Source organism: Tachypleus tridentatus, chromosome 13 (assembly GCF_004210375.1).
Source record: "Tachypleus tridentatus isolate NWPU-2018 chromosome 13, ASM421037v1, whole genome shotgun sequence".
Classification (NCBI taxonomy): Eukaryota; Metazoa; Arthropoda; class Merostomata; order Xiphosura; family Limulidae; genus Tachypleus; species Tachypleus tridentatus.
Window position 1 is genome coordinate 111,937,137 of NC_134837.1, and position 21,958 is coordinate 111,959,094.

At 31.3% G+C, this 21,958-nt stretch overlaps 1 protein-coding gene across 7 annotated transcripts; it reads right to left on the bottom strand.

The window, feature by feature from the left end:
- Positions 1 to 512: 512 nt before the first annotated feature.
- Positions 513 to 18,954, bottom strand: LOC143236722 (mpv17-like protein 2). 7 transcript variants are annotated; one of them, XM_076475163.1, is made up of 7 exons: positions 18,726 to 18,906; positions 17,494 to 17,613; positions 15,746 to 15,950; positions 13,455 to 13,690; positions 10,825 to 10,953; positions 6,813 to 6,873; positions 513 to 616 (listed from the first exon to the last, which is right to left on the bottom strand). In XM_076475163.1, the coding sequence occupies exons 2-6, from the start codon at positions 17,503 to 17,505 to the stop codon at positions 6,835 to 6,837; spliced, it is 621 nt and encodes a 206-aa protein (XP_076331278.1). In that variant the 5' UTR covers positions 17,506 to 17,613; positions 18,726 to 18,906; the 3' UTR covers positions 513 to 616; positions 6,813 to 6,834. The 7 variants fall into 7 exon arrangements, with proteins under 7 accessions (XP_076331278.1, XP_076331277.1, XP_076331282.1 ...); XM_076475162.1 differs by lacking the exon at positions 513 to 616 and having other exon boundaries at positions 1,445 to 6,873; positions 18,876 to 18,947; XM_076475167.1 differs by lacking the exon at positions 513 to 616 and having other exon boundaries at positions 1,445 to 6,873; positions 17,480 to 17,613; positions 18,876 to 18,935.
- Between the last annotated feature and the right edge of the window lie 3,004 nt (positions 18,955 to 21,958).

Below are 21,958 nucleotides of genomic sequence, written 5' to 3' on the forward strand. Positions count from 1 at the left end.
TCTTTTAACGAGTCTATTGTTCTAAAGTGTTCACGGTTTAGTTTTTCCTATACACTTTGCTTAAGCGGTTGTAAATTCCAGAGTTATTGAAAAGGCTGGTATGTGAATCCTCCTTGATTCTGATGGCCGTTGACCCAATACAGACCAACCTAAAGCAAGGAAATATTTGTATACTACCAACCATTCTTGTGAAGGAAGTATCTTTTGTTTAAACGGGAAAAGTTGTGTATTCGTTTGAAGATTACTCTTAGTTGATTGTAGAATATCGTGTAAACTAGTGAAAGGTAATACCAAGGTGATAGAACATTTAGAAACGTTGAAGTCAGGAATTTGGGGTTGTAAACCTTATTGATATATTCAAAAATATTTTTATTGACGAGTGCTAGAGGGAAGACATTTTAATAAAAAAAGGTTTTAACGGTAAGTTTATATATTCTATAACTAAATACTTATTAAATGAGTTTTAAACAGTCAGATATAAATGTGCTACAATAGCAGTACAGACAAGAAAAGGTTTATGGTGGATTTCAGTTATCTAATAAAAGTCACCTCAGGTTCTTCACACTTTCCATGTGCACTCGATATTTCTTGAAACACTCTGACGTGGGTTTGCTTTCTGTATACAATGAAAGTTTCATCAGAATGTATCTTATAACACGAAAGTCAATTTACAAAACTACTTGAAATTACAACAAAGAATCTCATTTTGTGTTTAACAATAAGGCATTGATCAAACTGATGGTGTAGCCATGGGCTCACCACTTGCTCCCACACTGGATAATTTGTTCTTGTCTCATCATGAAACCAATTGGTTACAGTCATGCCCTTTCAACTTTAAACCTCTAGTTTAAAATTGGTGGTAGTATACATATATTGGTGTTCTTCCTACAGACTAGTCTGCAAATCAACGACTCAAACTTTAGTTACCACAATCAAGTATCATGCGTAGCAGTCTTATTTGGAAGTTAGTGGAAAACCAAACACATCAGAATAATAGATTTGGTGAAGGATAAATGGAATGCTTAGAAAAAAGGAAGCATTTATAATTCATAACCTACAACCTGAGCTGAACAATGAACTAGTTATGTCACAGCTTCTCAAACTATGAACAATTAATTCATTATGCCTGAGAGATGTAAAAAGTGAAAACTTCATGCAACAAATGAGCATTAACCAGGAAGCATCCTATACCGATTATCCAAAATACAATAATTCATCAATTACACCGTTTTAACAAGTTTACACTGCAAATCGTAATGTATCGTCTTCTTATCAGTAATTTTAATAATGTGCCTCTAACTGCATATATAGATTTAAATAACTTTTGTATTTATAACAGAAAAATTCATGAATTTTTAGCATTATAAGCCCTCACGCTTACCGTTGAGCCATGAGATAAAAATACTTCGTGTAAAGTTTGAATTAAACCACATAACTACAATCACAAAAATCAAACTTTTATTTGAGCTACTGAAAAGGATAGTATTATTTCTAGTTGTTGAAAACTTTGACTAAATTGGTTACAAGGACCAAGTGGAAGTGTATTTTTCAAATAATATTCGATTTTTATATATACTTCTTGTCTAATTATTTCTAGTTTATCGTAAAATAACTATTACCATCAGATTTTCTGAAGGGAGCATAAGTTACACCACACACAACTTTTCTCACTCGATAGCATCAGATCAGTTAAGAATAAAAACACACAAGCAATCATTTTCAATAATTCATCACACTTTACCATCTTTGATCGAAACCCAGTGCCAGATTTAGAGGGGGATGGAACCCCTGTAACTACATGGGAGCTTTAAGCCCCAAAGGAGGTGGCTTCAAAATATCAAAATTCAGCTTTATGAAAACCACAAAATTAACATAATGTATCTAATTTGTGTACATTTTTTTCTTTTTAAATTCATAACTTTAAATATTATGCATCTTTGGTTCTCTACTTTATCTACGCTGCAAACCCAAAATCTTTCAACCAGTACTGTATCCTGATACAAGTTCTCACATACCTTCTCCTCCCCTCAGATATATACATGTCATAGGTTGAAAATCAAGGATGTTCATAAAGGGTAACAAGACTTCCTAATTTAACAATGTGTACATATAAATACATATTTACATAAATGCCAAACAAACACCAGTATATGCCCTGGACTACTGTATAATTTGGAATAATAAATTAGAAACAATCTCATAATATTATTCATATACATGAATAAACAGGTTACCAAATGGCAAGTTCTAAAACCAGTTAAAACACCACAGATATTACATACACACCACCATTATAGTACTCTCTAAAAATAACTTATCTGAAGCAATAGGTCATTTCATTGTCTATATTGCAATCTAAATGTGCTTAACAAATTTATTCAATCAGATAATAATAGAATTCAAAATCTGTCCAATTAACTTTCAATATAAAAATATATCAATAAGGCCAACTATTGGTATGCTTTATAATATGCTCAAAGCATTATTTGTTTAATAATTGAGCTCACTGATTTTTGTTTATAGTAATGAATGTCAAACATGAGCAATGTTTAAAACCTATGTGTTGGTGGTTTGTTAATGGGTATGCAGTATGCAGAATGGTTTAATTTTTTTTATTACATTAGTAACTTAATTAATATAAGCTGTTGTTAAAATCTACCTCGAGACCAAGTACATATCCCTTCACAATTGGGGTTAATGACTTTAGGGAAATCCCTAGGATTCAGGTATATCCATCCCTAATTTTGAGATACTGGACCATACAAAGAAGCCAGCTAATAGTGTCTGTTGCTATAAAGGTTTGGTCCATGTCCTTTAACCAAATAAAAAAACTGATTGTCACTTTTATAACATGCTCACCTCCTATCAACAGTCTGACATGTCAACCACTACATGGTAACTGGCCTGTAGCAGAGAGAGACCAGTGATGATTCAGACTTATTACCAAATGATCAAATATCTAAGGAAAGGGTAATGCTTTGAAATGGGAAAAGTGGCTCGCATTAGTTGAGGTATTCTTAAGGACTAAAGAACCAACAACATGAAACATTAAAGAATATCTAAATCACATCCTATGAATACAGGGATCTGGAACACAACAAGAAACATATCACTGGCCAACAACTAAGTGGTTACTATTCCTTATAATCTTAATGTTCTACAACCATACATTTTGAATAACTACAAGTTCTTATAGTAATAAGAAATTTAAATACTTTCTGAAAACTAAAGAATACTTTTAGGTGCTTTTATGTTCCAGACTTTTCACCATCAGACTTTCTAATCCTACAAGGACCCTGGCTAGCATTGCTACACTTGTGTCATAACATTATTCTAACAGAAACTAGATTCTTATATCTTCAACAAAAACACAAAGCTATCTGGTGCCGTTATGAAATTACTGTAGTCATCTCATGATAGAGAACATTTTTAAATTTAAACTTTAAGCCTTTCCAGATAAAATGTCTTTGACTTCCATTAAAAGTTGGTTTTACTTCCATATAACACACACACACACACACATTTTTATTGATTACTCTGGGCTGCACACACTAGTAACAGCATCTGTCCCACACACAAGTAACAGCGTCCATCCCACACTTTAATTATTACTGTTCAATAGAATTTAAAAACATCTAGTAACTCCAGGTGTCTTATATACTACAGGCTTCTCTATTTCTGTATTATGCACTACAGAAAGCCATAGGCTGCTCTATTTCTGACACTGGATAAAAATTAGGAACATATTTCTACCATTCAGATCACTGGTGGTGAGGTATCATTGTGATGAACGTTCAACTAACATGTATTTTACATTCTGATAAAACAGAAAAGTTACATTCAGACTGGACCAAGTGCACCCAATAATGTTTCATTTCTATCCAACTCGAAAGATGGCAACACTCCCATTCATACTATCTGGCATGCATATGATTGAGTTGAGAAATATGATACAAAAACTTTGGCATCTGCCCTGACCACCAGAACTCAAGCCAACTCAATAATCTGTGGAATGTTCAGCGTAGAAGCATAGCCCATCAAACTTCCAGAAGTTAAAGGTTAGATAGCTAAAGAAATGAAGTGAAATAAGAGTTGGCTATTCTCCATGTCTTATGGAATCCATGCTTCAGCAAGTTCAAGCTGTCATGAAAGAAGGTGGTGGACCAAAACAAAATGAAGGTGAGGTTTCTACATTTTTGGCCAGTGTGTAAAAGTCACCTTTGTAATTTGTGCTAAAGTTTCATGTAGATATTTCTAGCAAACAATTAAGATATCAATATTCAATTTTTAAATATTATGATTTATTCTGTTGTACACACACAGTTATTTGTTGTAGTGTTTAATACAACTGTAGCAAAAAACATCCTTGTGAAGATAAATCATGTCTGAATGATTTGGTTTATGACTATCTACTTCATATGTTAATTGTTTGAATATGCCAATAACCTGAATCTACAGATATTTTATTTTAGTCAAGTTACAAACCATGCACTCTCTGCACAGAATAATCCAGTTAAACAGTTCAAAGTCCACACATGTCCAGCAAAATTAAAAGTGAAATGAAGCAAATTCCATTAACTCAGGAGACTAAAAACAAATTTCATCTAAAACATACCAAGAATTCATTTTTGCAGGATTTCATAATTCATAATTATTCTAATCATGTTCAGAAAGAAACAGTATTATTTTAACATAGACCAATCATAATACACTTTGTTGCAGGTGTAAATTAATGCAACCAACAACCAATACCTGTGTAACCATGAACTTCCTCTCTTCTTAACAATACTGATACTAACTCAATACTAATGTCTTATCTATGTTATTGTGTTAATTTAATACAGAACTCTTTAAACAGATTTTTTTTATGAATACAAGGTCCTTCAGACAGTACATCTATAACACTGAACCATCTTATATTTCTTATCATAACTACTGTTGTAATTATCTATCTTTCACTACAGGTTAGCACAGGTTTTATTAACTCTCATATTTGTTTGGTCACTCTTCAAACCTGTTATCTATCCTCATACACATGGTAAGAAATAAGCACTATTTATACTTTTAATCATGAATAAATATCTTTAATACTTTATAAGCCATGCCATTGGAAACCAGTATCATTAGTATGTGCTATAGTGTAACATTGTTTCAGGTATTACAAAGAACACAACATACAATTATGCTTGCAGAAGATGGATACTGATCTATAATTCATTGGCAGCAATTTACTCATGTTAGGCACGTGGGAAACAAAATTTCATTTATTTTAAGAAACCCAAAATTCAAAGATATGTTTAAACCATTTAACGGCTGATCAACCATTAGCACTAATGTTGTTGCGAGTTTGAACTAGACATAAAAAAAGGGCTTTTTTTTACTACTTTTCCAACATATTCAATATAGTAAGAATACATCAACCTAAATGACACCATTTTAAACTGAATTAATAACAATTCAAACCTGCAATCATATTCTGGAGATTGGTTGGGTATGTTCTACTAACAACAGTTATAAAAAAAGTAACTCCAGTTTATGATAAGAGAATCTGTTACAAGTGAATATATTATTAAAATCTGCATTCTGCTCCCCACAAAAAAGAAGGAAAATTAACACAGCTAAGTCAAAAGGTACAACATGGAATGACTTAATTTACTATCTAGTCATAAAGAAACACAAAACTTTGTGTCTTAAAACAAAAACACGAATGAATGAAATGTATACAGTATATAAATGAAACAGAATTCAAGACAAAGACTGAATATTTATGAGCTTTTGAAAACAGTTTTGAATCCCAGTATTTAACTTTAGATATAAGCTATTAGTTTAAGAAAATTGTAAAATGCAATAGCAGGTTATATCAGATATCAATCATTTGTCACATGCAACAGGAACTCCATGCAGCCAATTACTCTGCATAATTGGATTATGTATTCTCAGTCACAACAGTATTTCAGTAAAACTTATTACATGTAATAATTAAATATAGTTACATCACATTATTTGCTACCAACACAGCTGGAGGGAAATTCACAGTCTCAAATGCACAGTATTGTTTCATTATATACTCAAAGCTATACTAGAAAAAGACTCTTACGAAATGTTCTATTAATTTAATGTTGCTTTATACAGAGCAATGCACAAATAAACTTAGAGAAATCACTGTTTCATTTGTTCTACAAAAAGTTGAGTTGGCTATATCTTCCCTTCAGTCACTATACTGAATACCAAATTCTCCCTCCCCCTAAAAAACAGGTTATGTCCCTTGCCAGTGATAACAAAGAAGTGTAACAACTTAAAACAAACGTTTTAAACTCACTAAATCTGACATGTTTTGAATTCACTACATCTGATATGGAATATTTAAAAAAAAGTGTCACAGAAAAAAATGATTATACTATTAGTAAACTTCTAACAATAATATCAAATAGAAATGGACCCAAAACGTTTTACAAGTAAAACATCTGTAAAAGAATGGTTAAGTTTTCATTACAACAAAAGTATTTTAAACATACAAATTTGCAATAATATATTTACTATTATGCATTTTCTCTGATTTTTGTAAAATTGTTGGTACTCATATATGTGAGAGGGTTAAAAAGTTCTCTATTTTACATATATATACTTTGTGGGGGAGGGAGATCATCAATTGTATAAAATTAAACATTCCATCATCCCACTGACAGAAGTTTTTAACACAAATTAATAACAAACAAGTCGACAATTACAAACCACCACTGATTCAGAAAACGTGCTAATATGATATTCAACAAGCTAATTTCATCGAATCTAATAAAGTATTAGATCCTTACTTTGATAAAATTAATTTGAGAGTTAACTTGCTGTGATGTGTCTATGCCCCATGGTGTCCTCCTGTTGAAATGAAAGCAATATGTCATTATTATCACTTTCTACACCATTATTGTATAACTAAACCAAACAATGTGTTCTTCTGAATAACTACATGGATAAGAAAAATAAAATAAAACTTAAACTCCACTAGAACACAAACATTTTTATAAAACTTCAGGCAGTTTATACTTGTAGTTTCCTTAACACTGACCTCATTTACAAGCTAAGACCTGTTTGTTTGTTTTTGATGTTCACCTAAAATGACTCCAGGGTTATCTGTAATAACTGTCCCTAATTTCGAATTGACAGACTAGGGGTAAAGCAGCTAGTTAACACCACTCAGCACTATCTCTTTTACCAACAAAATAAACAAGTCAATTTTCACATAATAACCCCACAGTTGAAAATGTGAACATATTCAATGACGAGATTCAAAATCATGTCCTGCATATTGTCATTTGAATTATTCCACAATAGGCCAATTTAGGGCTTAGATGAGGCCTCAGAAAAATGTTGAAGAAGCTGATAGTGAATTGTTTTCAGTTTTACAAAGATGTCGTTCATTCAGGAACTTTTCACATTAGATCACAGTCACCGAAACAACATAAAACTTTCACATTATACAAATTCAAGTTGAAATTAACAAAATTAATTTGAAAAGATGAGAATGAAAACAGTTTTAGAAACTCATCTTATCTAAAAAGTCCATATTTTATTTGATCAAACTAACCCTTCAAAGTGATCTAAATAAAAACATTTACATCAAAGTTCAAACCACTTGTATATGATTACAAAACTGCACAGTAACTTTCCAAACACCCTGTATAACAAATTAAAAACTTATGAATTAACATTTAAAAATTATACCAGACAAGCTGAAAAAATTAGCTGAATTTTGCAACACTAACATAGAACGTGAAAACCTGATTGAAAGTGGTACTATACAGTTCTTCATAAATATGCAATAAAAAAAATTACCATCAACAAATACCAAACTATTATTAATATACAATAAAACAGAGAGAAAAATAAAAACAAATCACACTGTTAAGACTTTGTAACAATCAAATCAAATCTTCTATATAAGCACAATATTCTAAACCAAACGTGCACATTAGTACTGGAGAAGAAATGTTGAGTACAATTTCTAACTAACATCCCCCCAGACAAAAGGTAACAAGCTGTTAGTAAAATGTAAAAGTTTGTTGTAAATAAATAATAAAATGTTTTATTGAAGTATCTGTATTCAAGATACATCCATAAACAGATGATGTCAATCTGACACAGATTTTGAAAACTTGAACTGCTAGGTGATATTTATGTGAGAGATACAATAATTTTTTCTATTGTACAGTAAGCTAAACAGTTTAGTCTCTAGTCCTGGTATTTAATGATTAGCTGATCAGAAAGACATCAAATTCTGTACACAGTACTTGTACATGCACAGAAGTCTAAAGGTCAGTTTGAGTCAAACTTTTCTTAAAGCTAGTTTAGAACAAACTATTAAGTGATTAATAAACATGCTGAGTTTTAATCTGTAAAAGAATAAATAATTTTCCTTACAGAAGTAACATTGCTTTGTGGATCATACATGATTAAAATAAACCAAAATCTTGTTCATTTGAGTATCTAAGTGCTCCGTATTTTGACTTACTCTGTATTTTTATAAAATGATTTTTAAGGAATAAATCAACAAGTCACATAAAAACCACAAATGATATGAAGTTACTGTTGAATGGCTTGTAACAGGTACACATTTTGACACTGTTCGGCAGTACTAGGTAGTGTAGTCACTTTTAAAAGGGTAACAGTCTCTTCCAATGCAAGGTACTCATACACTCAGTTCATAAGAATGTGCTCACATTGAAGACATAGGATTTCCATGGCAAACAAATATGAAACTGAACACTTTGAGGCACCAGGACCATCCAGAAAGAGACCTGCAGCAAGTTCAAACCTAGCCATATTAACCCTTTTGCTATGGCCATGCCACTGCATTTGTCATCCTGTATTTAAAATTTTATCTAACTGCTATTTTATGAATTTATATCATTGAGTTTGGAATCAACTTGTAGATTATAATTCAAACTTTCATGTTATATACAAGTTAGTTTCTTAATTTGGAAGTAAATATTAAAAGAACACATCTAAATATAGATTTTAGTGAGTCAAGTGATATATTGAATGTAGTTCTGTTTAATATTAGAAGTTTGTGATGTCAAATTACTAAATCTATAATTTTGTACAAATGAGAAACTCATATTATTAATATGAAAAAGCTCAAATATTAAATAAGAACCTCATATCTTTGTATGTTGCTGAGATACAGCTTATGTACTGAATCAAATATGGTAACCCTGTTCAACTCTTCCCATTTTTGAAAATGGTCCTTTATATACATTTACTTCAATACATAACATGTGAATAACCAATCAACAGCTTAGAATGTTCCCAGAGTGGTTTTCTTAGCCATATTAATCTTTGAAAAGGCTACCACCTTCTTTCGGTCCATGATTTCAAGAAGGTTGGTTGTATCTTAAGTCTGCTCAAAGTTTCATATTTTTTAAAACCTAAATACATCTTAGTTACTAAGCTTAATAAATTATAGTGAAATTCTATTCTACCAGTGTAGTTATTTATGACTGTTTTGGTTATTCAACTGTTTGTATAAATCCTAAAACATTTTGTTTGATATCTTCCATGTGCAACATTTAAAAGGGTTAACAACCTATATCTAACAGCAGCTGAGTACAGAGGTTATAGAGAGAAGAGATAACTGTCTTACTTTTTGATTTATTGTTATACATTTTAAGAAAAATATATTTAATAATTTCTAAATAGTAATAATCCATATACCTATATATAATGTATAATAATTAAATGTAACTGCATATTACAAAATAGTAAACAGCCAAGACAGGGAAAACTGAATGTCGGTTTTTTCTTACTGGATACATAACAAGTGCACATGCATCATGTTAATGCAAGTTATGTAATGTTAGCTCGGCATGACAAGAAGGTCAGTATAATAAAAAATAAATATATATGTAAATGTATAGTGTTCTGAGACTTAAGCTACTTAAAGATTTGGATTTTTGTGTTATAATATGTAGTCATTCTAGCCTGAAAAAAACAATTTATATTTATTTCCTAATTCTTTTATGATGGTTGCAAAGTTGGTCATGTGACAGACCCCACATAGTTAATGGTAAAGAAAATAATACAAAACAGAAAGTCTTACTGAAAACAAATGTTTTAAATGTATTTAGCAGGTTCTAGAGATTATGTAAATAATATTTGAGACTTTTGGGATGAAGGATAGTTTTTTTTAATCATAACATGAAATCACTTTGCACTTGGACCAGTAACAAAAAAATATTTCAACAAACAAATCATTAGTAAAAACTGTTGATTAAAAAATCTGATTTTTTTGTTTATCACATTTTGTGAAGATACACATGCTGCATCAAAAGATTTAGTGTAAATACTTAATGTGTGTAAATGTGTTGACAAACTTGTGTGTATTTTACTGAGTCTGTAACAAAAGGGTTAACATGTGGCACACAGTTCAATGGCAAAAGCTGTTCATGTATCCTAGAAACAGTGAGCAAAATCTCCACCTAGAAACATCATACCTTATGCAGCTAGAGAACAAAATGGGTATTCATACAATTCCATAAGTAAAGCCATAAGACAGTGTCTATGGACTTCTGTGGGGTCACACTGCTGAAAAAAAGGCACCGAGAAACTACCATTTCATACATTCAGTGGATTACAGAAAGCTAGCATGGAAGACTGATGTCATGACAGCCTCACAACTGGGTATTTTGAAACTGAAATTATGCTCGAGAGCTATTGGTAAGATGGACGAGGACTGGATCGTAATATTGCGGTGAGGCTTTAAAATCATTTTAACATAGAATGATTAACATCTGTATAAGGAAGGTTATATCAAAATTGTTTACTACTTACCTTATGTATAATGTATGACATAAATATATCATAAATTAGTGTTAAAGTTCCCACATATCCGACTCTAAACCGAGGATGAAGAAACATGAAGTTGAGAGTTTGGAATGGCAGAAAGAATGAATAGTCAAACTGAAAAACAGAAAACAATAAACAGTCAAACTGAAAACAATAAACAGAAAAACAGAAAACAATAAACTGTCATACTGAAAGAGAGAAAACAATGAATACCCTACTAATAATTACATTTTCTTAACTTTTATTACAGTTAAAAGAGTGATGATGTAAGATCAAATAATTTATTTGTACCTGTAGTACATAAAATGTTCACCTTTCTATTTCATAAACTCTTAGTTAAAAATAATAATTTATTATTATAAACACATCATTAATGTTTAAATATTTCTACTTGAAAAACAAAAAAATGTTCCAAATTTGCGTTGAGCAAAATATTCAAAGTTGAGTACAATTCTTCTAATTTAAAACAATTTTGATGTTTAAGTTAAAATTTGTTTACCATTAGAGTATTCTATATTACACCTTAAGTGCCAGCAAGTGTTATAACTATAGATATTATAATCTGTACATTCAAGAATAAGCAAGTATTTTAAATAAAAATATAGTAGTATCTTTAATTATTAATTAGTTTGATGTCTGCAAAAAGTAAAATTCCAATTGAGTTTTCATGAATAATCAGAGAACAGTAATTATAAAAATGAATAATATTCTGAACAACTATGCTAGCCATCCCTAGTTTTGAGCTAACAAACTATCAAGAAACATCTTAAACAGCTTCATCAGTAACATTTAAACAAGAGGTTGGAAGCTCTAAATAACTTAAAGAAAAAAGTAAACAGAAACCAATCACACAGAGCCATGAACAAACACTATTTTAATATGATTTGGGGTTGAAGAAAACACCTGTTTTAATAACATTTTTGATGAAAAATAAAAGAAAATGGAAGAAGAAACACATCTTAGAAACAAAACTTCAATTATTTTACTTTCAGAAGAGTAAGAAAAAGTCAGATATAGAATTGAATTATGGATTTCAAATCAGAGAAAGAAAGAAAAAAAAGGCTATTTCATGTAAATTATTTTTGGTGGACATTTATATAAAAAAATGGCTTAATTTTTTTTCTTTAGATATAGTAACTAATCTTAGGTTTTACAAAGTCCACGTTTACCATCCGATTTCGCGAACTTCTAAATTAGCAAAAACTGAATAACTTACTCGTCTGTTAGCCCTACAGCTACCATTAGGTTCCATATTTGTTTGTTTAAAAACATTTTAGAAAACAATTAATGCAATAACTTACTAGCAAGTCCATGACTTACTTGGTTACAATGTATTGAATAATGTAAGATAGATACACACAAGTAGAACGTTTGCACAAAAGACTAGAAATATTGCAACTTATCCTATTACTTATGCTAGGATCACTGCATATTTGACAGAAAGTAGGTGATTTAACCAATTTTTATAAATATTTTTTTCGCATTAAGTTTTGTAAGGAACAAAGACATAAAAGTGGCTGAATATGACAAAATGTGTGGACCAAACATTTATAAAAAAGGTTGGCAGTGTACACAATATTTTGTACCTAGGAAACACAATTTATCAACTAGTAAGGAAATGCAAACTCTGTGAGCTACAATTAGGCTTAACACTTGCATTTCCAATGAAATAACCAAGATAGACATAAAAGGTTTCAATTCCAGCTTGTGGTGTTGTTTGAATTTTCTCAGTTTAGGGATTTATTTAATGAAAATCTACACAATGAGTTATCTGCACTGTCTACAACAAGTAATCACCCCCCCAATTTTGACATTGTAGATTTGTGAACATACCACTGACCCATAAGAGGACCCAACAAACTTTTGGGTTTATCTGTTTTGCACAAAGCTTCACAATTGGTTATCTGCTTTTTGTCCACCACAGGTAATAAAACCACCAATTTTGGCATTGTATGTTCACAAACACACCACTCACCCAACGGAGGATTCAGCACAGTAGGTGATTAGATTCACCCAACTGCTAGAACTGTTTCAGTTTCTTTTCTATTACTTTGAGATTTGTTTTATTTGTTCTAGACCAGGGGTTCCCAACCTTTTGGCACTAGCGACATGAAAATGTAATTGATGAAATAAAATTAATGTTATCCCAAGCTACTTCTAACAAGGCTTCGCGACCTCCCAGGGGGTCGCAACCCACTGGTTGGGAACCCCTGTTCTAGACAATTGAGCTTTAAAATTTAACTTTATGGTACTGTCTCCATCCATCAATAAGTACTTTTCTTCAATATATTTTTTTAACTTTTAGAAGTATAATTTGAACTTTTCTGACTAATATAGTGAAAAACAATCAGGATAGATTAACCTAACAGATATTTAATATCTTTAAAAAACAAAAATTATTTATTTTTAATTTAACATAAGAAGTCCTAATACCTAATAATAATTAATAGAGCACTGTAATAAGAGTTAATTAATAGGCAAGATTACACCAAATGGGATATATTTTTATTTCTATGTTGACCTATAGATATGCATGAATAATCTCAATGCAATAAGTTTCCTAGATTTAAAAAATAATGCTTGTCTATTGTTATATAAATATTTCTTCTAATTACCATTAAAACTGTAAGAATATTTTCCTTGTAGTCTTTAAAACACTGCCTCTGGGATCGTCCCTCTAGTAGTCCAACACCCTGAAACATGACCAGTGCAAACGGAGGACTCAGAGCCATTTCAGCAAGAAGTTTTTTAATCACAGATGCAGCCTTTGTACCAGGAAATCTACGATCCAACATACCATACCAAAAATGACCAAGTGCTCCAAGCACAATGCCACTAGTAGACATGGCAACTGAAAAAAGGACAAAACAAGTCTTATTCTGCAAATGTTGTTTCAACTTGAATAGTACTGTACGTGACATAGGCTAAGTATTTGGTCAGAGAGCCAGTTGATATTTTGATTAATCAATTACTTACAAATGTTGATGAGTTCAGTTAAAGTTACATAAAACAACTAATTAATCAAAACTACAATTAAACTGATTAATATCATGAAAATAATAAACTAATGAGAAATTGTGGTTTCAGTATCACAAATTTGTTGTGCATTAAACTATTTTTAATAAAGTATTTTCACTAAAGACTGGAGTGCAAATTTATGAAGTCTTTCCTTAGTCAGTCTTGGTTAAAAGCAGTTTTCAAGCTAATAATTACTTCATTTTAAAGGTCCTGTACTTCACTTGTATAACCTAGTCTCATAAATGAATGTTGCTTTTCTCTAATATACAAACATTGCAAAATTATCAATCTAGAGTATATAAGAAGTTGAAAAATAAGAAATTAATTTTATTTTATAGAATTAATTGTTAAAAACAAATACAATTAACTATCCTAACAGTTTAGGGCCTCTTAACCTATTCATAACATCTTTATCATTCTTTGAACTGTGTTAAACTATTGTGATAAAGTAATAAATCAGCCAGTCAGAACCTGAGGTAAACAATCAGGTTACAACTTGAGAGATTAACAGAATTCTTTTTATCATTTAACTTTCTACTTTTCAGGTTTTAGTTATTTTGTGAGAAAACAATAACTAAAAAATATGCATAAATATATCTACAGGTGCCATCAAATTCAACCTCAATGCAGCCCTTCATACCCCTAAATAATTTGCTACAAATTTGAAATAAATTAAATAAATGGCTAAAAAAAAACCAAGTTTATATACTAGGTAAGCTTCAGGTAAGTCATGTAGCAAACTTGAAGCTCCAATCATAAAATAATATTTCAACCAATTAGACTGGTAATGGGGTGTTCAAAGTTTACATCTACTGACATTAATATTTAGGTTGGTATTTGTTTTCATTGCATAAAGGAGTCAGAGGAATAATGCTGGTAACTGGATTTGTAAGGCATTAACTTGAGTGCCATAGATAACTGACTTTTCCACAGGAAACTCATATTTGACTTTTCTACAAATAACTTATATTCAACTTCTGTGTAACAGATAACTAATATGTATGTGTATTTTCTTACAGCAAAGCCACATCATGCTATCTGCTAAATCTACTGAAGGAAACCGGATCCTGATTTTAGAGTTGTAAATCCATAGACTTACTGCTGTACTAGCCAAACTTCTCTATAACTAATATCCGACTTCTTTACAGATAACTCAAATTCATCTTCTCTCTAACAGATAACTAATATCTGACTTCTTTACAGATAACTCAAATTTGTCTTCTCTCTAACAGATAACTAATATCCGACTTCTTTACAGATAACTCATGTTCGTCTTCTCTCCAACAGATAACTAATATCCGACTTCTTTACAGATAACTCATATTCGTCTTTTCTCTAATAGATAATTAATATCTGACTTCTTTACTGATAATTCATATTTGTTTTCTCTCTAACAAATAACTAATATCTGACTTCTTTACAGATAACTCAAATTCGTCTTCTTTACAGATAACTCATATTCATCTTCTCTCTAATAGATAATTAATATCTGACTTCTTTACAGATAACTCATATTCAACTTCTCTGTAACAGATAACTAATATCTAACTTGTTCACAGATAACTCATATTTGTCTTCTCTGTACAGATATATATTTTTTTTACAATTTTTAGATATTCCTGAAAATTTATCCAACTTTATTAGAGTTTAACACAATTTAAAGCAAGTAATTTAATACTGGTGTTACTTTATGATCAAGTTCAAACTATTTCTTCTTATGGTACAAAATGAACTTTAAGGTACAGAAATAAGTTTCTCTCTTGCTTAAGAAAATATAGTCATCTTAACTGTAAATATGTACACCAAATATCTATTAAACTTATTCAAAGTCTTTAATAATTAGTCCACTAAAAGTGTTACATATCATTAGAGAAGACTTAAAACACACCAATCCTCTGTTTATCAAACGGTTTCTTTTCAAACAGTCGATGTTCAATGCTTTGTTGAATTGCATCTCCAGCACCCATTATGATCAAACCAATTGTGGAATTAGTTACAAATAAATGCTTTGTGAAAAGCTTCCCCCCTACTCTCTGAAGTTTCACAATAACTGAAGTTAGCATCGTCACTTTATTCAAGGTTTTGCACAAATCCTAAGAGAAAAAGAAAAAAAATTGAAGAATTATGACATCTATACAACCAGTTTCCAAATCAAAAGATTATTACTAAATCTTTCCAACATAAACATGTAATTTGTTTCACCTTTGATAAAAAAGTTGAGAGAAAGAAAAACATTTGCTTATGCCAGTTTTAATTCTACTTGTATCACATATCTGGTTGGTTAGTTGTTTGATTAAGTTTGTTCATGTAAGCATTTCATTGATACAACTTTGGGAACCTCAAATAACTGAATAATTCAAAGGTTGGTTCTTTCTTTTGCTTTTACTTGTTAAATTGCAATGTTTATTTTTCAGAACCACTAAAGTATTTATGCAATACTGACATCTTGCTATGTCCATTGTGTTATTCAGTTTTACTCGCATATTTATTTAATATTACACTGTTTAAATGTGTACCAACTTTCACTTAATATATATTCCATACCACAGATGCAGTAAAACAATAAAACTGTAGTGCTGTAGGTATGGTGGATGTGACATTCACTGTAGTGCTGAACGTATGGTGGGTGTGACGTTCACTATAGTGCTGTAGGTATGGTGGGTGTGACTTTCACTGTAATACTGTAGGTATCGTGGATGTAACATTTTTTGTAATACTGTATGTACAGTGGATGTGACATTGTTAAAGTATGCACTATACATACAATTAAGTACCTGAATAAAAGTTTCCTTTACTGAAATCCATGTGATGAGCAAAGATGTGATTGTTGGAATACACAAACACCAACACAAGTTTATAGAACATAAAACCACAAAAATTCCAAATTATAAATGATAAATAGTTACAGGACAAAGTAGTGAATAAATATTAGTACTACAACAGGCTATTAGTAACAATAACAGCTGCTAACATTCCAACTACAACATGACACGTTAACATCTATAGAAGAAAACACTAAGATAAACAAAACAAAGATGTCACAAATAAGATAAAAGAACTTCTGAGGAACATATAATCTAGAGTAAGAATTTAACACAGTCCTAACAGATTGGAATATTTCAAAGTTTAAGGAGATTAAATATACCTATCTGTACGACAGCAGATGTGTGCACAACTGGAATGGCATTCTGTCATAAATTGTTGTTCCGAAAATATATTTGGAAATTTTGAGTAAATGATTTGTTAAACTAAATGTAAGAATGCATTGAGTTATTACACAAATGTTCTTCAAACTAGGCCTGACAATTAACTTGACCAATCAATGTTGATTAGTTTCACGTAATGTAAACAATTAATATTTCAATATTAATGTCATAAAAATGATTAACTAATGAAAATTATTGTTTCCATTTATTCAAACTACCCAAGAAATCAAAATACTGACAATATGAGTTATCATTTTGAATTAATACATGTTTTTTTCAGTTTAATTTTCATAATTCAAAAACATTTAATTAATACAAATTAGTTGTTTTGGATAGTATTATTTTCTACTATTACAGCTATCAAAATCTCACATAAGAATAACCAATAAGTTCAATACAATGTAATGATTCATTACCTTTTACAATTTACCTGTAATATCATCTATCACTACATGCTGATATTGGATTTAAGAAGTTATTTCAAATAGGCACAATAAACGGTTCCTCTGTTGTACACATGTAATGGCTGTTGCTGGATGGTAGATTTCACCTAGGAATTAAATACCAGTAATTTATTTAACTCAGTTAAAAGAATCATGGGTCTTATATAAGTTGTTCAAGTCTTTCTTGTGTGAGCTTCCACTGTCATTTTTACCATGAATGAAATGAAAAAAAACAACCTTACAACCTGAGCAATAATACTGGAGTTGAATATGCTTTCAGTTCATAATTTATGGGGTTTTTTAACTATATACTTTTTCCACTTTGATAAAATTAGTCTACTTGCTTAGGATACTGAGTGTAGTAAGATATGTCAACTATTACTACATGTAATTTGTTTTGATTTCTCTGTATCTAATCAGTACACAGTGATTCTTATATAAGAACTTTAGTTAAAACAAAATATATTAACTATTAGTGGTATTTTAAACAACTTTTCAACAAGAATGTAGCAAAAACCAAACAGTTCGAAATGATAGACTCACTGAAAGACTAGTGGATGCTGAGAAAAAGGGAAGTACTTTTAATTTGTAACCTACGACCTACCCTGAACAATCAAATAAATAGATCACAGCATCTCAAACTACGATAAACTGAGTGTGCCCGAGATAGAGAAAAAGTGAAAACTTCATACAACATAGGTCAGTATCTACAATAAAACACTGAATAAATAACCGTCTGGCCCATCATAGTCAACGTGCATTAGCAACAGTAGTAATGCACACTTTTGGTTACACTACCACCAGTACCAGCTTTTACCACTTAACAACAGGTTGTACTTTAAACTACATCAATTTAATGTGACATAAGGAAATATTTATGAAATTCATGTAAGCACACTAAACATCCAGAATGAATACTACGATAATCCGTGAATAGCAAGGTAGAGTCAGATATACAGACTTGGGTTTAGATCCAGTACAATTAGTACTAACGACGATCATGTAACCAACACCAGTCCTAATAATAATATTACTAATATATATATTCTACTACCTTACTCTAACTACTATGATCCAAAATTTACACACATTATATAAGCCTAACAGTAACATCAGCAATGCAGTAGATAAGAATATTTAAATGCACAATACATTACAATGCTAGTCATTCGATATTTATTGCGCAATACATTATACGAGCACTAGTACTACTACTTACACGATTAACTTAAGAAACACAATAAATATCCTGCAAAAGAATATACTGATGCCTTATTTGCCACTTGGCGTGAAAAATTAACTAAGTGAAAAATATACTATAAATGACATAAATACTTTACTAAAGCTTAAGTGCTTTTTTGTTACTTGCCAAGTTAAGAAATTTCTAAGCCTCGTTCTTCTACTCAACGTTTACTAACACACGTGTGTGGTATATAAAAACAGCGCTATACGTATAAAAAATGTGTAAAAGAATACTTCCTTTTAAAATTTTACATAGTATTTATGACATTTATTTTTCAGCATACAATAGATAATATATGATTTATTTAACCATCAACGACAGCAAAAGTAATTTTAATAATACAAAATAAATAAAAAATTGTAGAGCCCTCTAACGTTGACTGATTCAAACATAGCCATTCGTAATCTTAAATGATAAGGTGTGTTTTTGGTTTGGTTTTGTTTTTCTTTTTGCAAAACCACTTCAAGCTATCTGCTGAGCTCACCGAGGGGAATCGAACCCATAATTTTAGATATACCGTAGATTTACCGGTTTGCTAGCAGGGAGTATTAAGGTAGAGAAGTAAGGCTTATTATCGGATATAAAAGCATTAATTGTCTACATAAAAGAGTTAACGTGTGTGGGAATTAATTTGATTAATTTCACATGTACTTTTAATTATGCCCCCAGTGGCTCAGCGGTATGTCTGTGGACTTATAACGCATAAAACCGGGTTTCGATACCCGTGGTGGGCAGAGCACAGATAGCCCCTTGTGTAGCTTTGTGCTTAATTCAAAACAACAACTTTTAATTATTTTTACTTTCATATGACGTTGTTTTTCCTACAAAACAATAATTCCTAAGTTAAAGAATAGTTTTTAAGACTAAAACTTTACATGAGTATGAAAGTTTTTCGACAGACATGATTTTTTCTTTTTTTCTTTTTAAATGAAATAACACTTATTAAACTGGACTGGTTAGCATACTGAAATAGGTTGAGTATTGAGGGGTCAAGGTTTTGAAACTTTATTCCAAAAGAAACGCTCTGCACTTGTGCACTTTATAGAAATATAGCTGATTACTTTATTCAGTCCACACAGCCAAAAAAGTCCTTTTGTCGACTGGTACTTATGATTGACTGCCAACTCTATGATTACTAGCTCAAAATCGGTTAATAACTATACTTGAGCCCTAGAGGTTCCTAACATAACCATCCAGCTCGCAAGCCAAGAATCTAAGGTTACTATTCAATTTTCTCTCAATAGGCAGTTGAATATATTGATTGTTTGGGATGTTATTCCTCTTAAAGAGCGTTCTATTAATTTGAGGAACAGCGTTTTAGGGACATGGAGTAAACTGTATGTATAGTATGAATCTTTGTAGAATTGGACAGGAACTGTCTGTTGTGAAGACACAAATGTAGAGGACGACGTTTCGAAAGCCTTCTGCCTTTCGTCTTCAAGTATACATAGTAATATTTTATCATAAAAGAAACATTAAGAACAAATAAAAAGAACTTTATCAATGGCTGATAGAAACGATATTTGGCACAAGGAGAATCAACGACCATAGCCGCCTGCCTGCTTGATTGCATTGTATATTTTATTTAGTTACCCCTGCCTGTATGCTTGATTGTATTGTACACTTTATTTAGTTACCCCTGCCTGCTTAATTGTATACTTTATTTATTTATTACTGCCTGTCCTATAGTATAGTTCAATTGACTACTCTATCATTTTGGCTGTACAGTTCATCCAGATATTACTGCCTTTCCTATACTACAGTTCATCTTAATATCGCTATCTCTCCTACGTTACAGTTCGTCTGGATATTGCTGCCTCTTCTACTATAAAGTTTATCTAGATATTGTTGTCTATCCTATTGTAGAGTTCGTCTGGATATTATTGTCTCTCCTACTGTAGAGTTTGTCAGAATATTATTGTCTCTCCTACTGTAGAGTTTGTCTGAATATTGCTGTGTGTGCTAAGAGACTGACAGCCAGAAATATTTTGTGATATCAAATAGTTTCAAATTAGGATCACCACTTCTACAGCAGGACTAAACTGTGACATAAAGAAAACATTTTTATTTCAAGTGCTTCTCCATATCTATGAACATTTTTTGTTTTTTTTAATGAACAAGTGAGTTATAAGATTTCCACTTTCTCATTCTGATAAAACCCCACTTAGTGGCTATCGTCATAGGCTGTGAAAAGCATTCTACTGTCGTTAAAGAAAGTTCATGTCCGCACTCTAAAGCTACGGAGCATTATAACAGTTACAATTAAACCCACTATGTGGCCTGACAGGAATGTTCTTACAGTTGGTGGTCGGTAGTGTTGACTAACTGCCTTCATTCTTGTTCGTCATTTCAAAATTATAGAAGACTGGCACAGATATCCCTAGTGTAGCTTTACACACTGGCAAGAAATAAACAGGTATTGTAAAAACTTTCTATATGTAAAAGACGCTAATATGACACAGAAAAATAACTCACATAATGATGGTCGAAACATGGTGGTTGAGTGAAAGATGTGCCGGAGGAGCCACTGAAAGAAGTGTTGGTGGACATCACAAATGTTGATCTAAACATCAGAAAAGCCAAAGTACTGCAGAAGAAGTCATTGGGTGTAGGTGCTCCTACTGCTTAGTAGATAAGCTAAAACACAATGGAAGGTGGGTGTGGGTGCTCCTACTGCTCAGTAAATAAGTTAAAGCATTACGGAAGGTGGGTGTAGGTGCTCCAACCGTTCGGTAAATAAGCCAAAACATTATTTAAAATGGACGTAGGTGTTTATACTGCCCAGTAGATAAGCTAAAACATTATGGAAGATGGGTGTAGGTGTTCCTACTGCTCACCAAATAAGTTAAAACATTATGGAAGGTAAGTGTAGGTCTGACCTTCTCTTGTTAAATGTCGCTACACTTTTGGCCTCTTGTTATTTTAACTGATTGATATATTTTTTCTTACGTGTTTTTAATTATCAGCGGAATATATTAAGTTACTGAAACCAACATTTAAGTAGTGAAGTCAAAAACATAATGATATTAGCTTTTGAACTTTGTTTGTCTCACATTTCGCATATACTCACGAAACATTCAATGATGTTTAAAGTATACATCAGTCTTTGTAGATTTGTTACATAGATTCGTAACAGGTAGAAGAGAGTTTATTTGTTTTTTGAAATTCGCACAAAGCTACTCGAGGGCTATCTATGCTAGCCGTCCCTA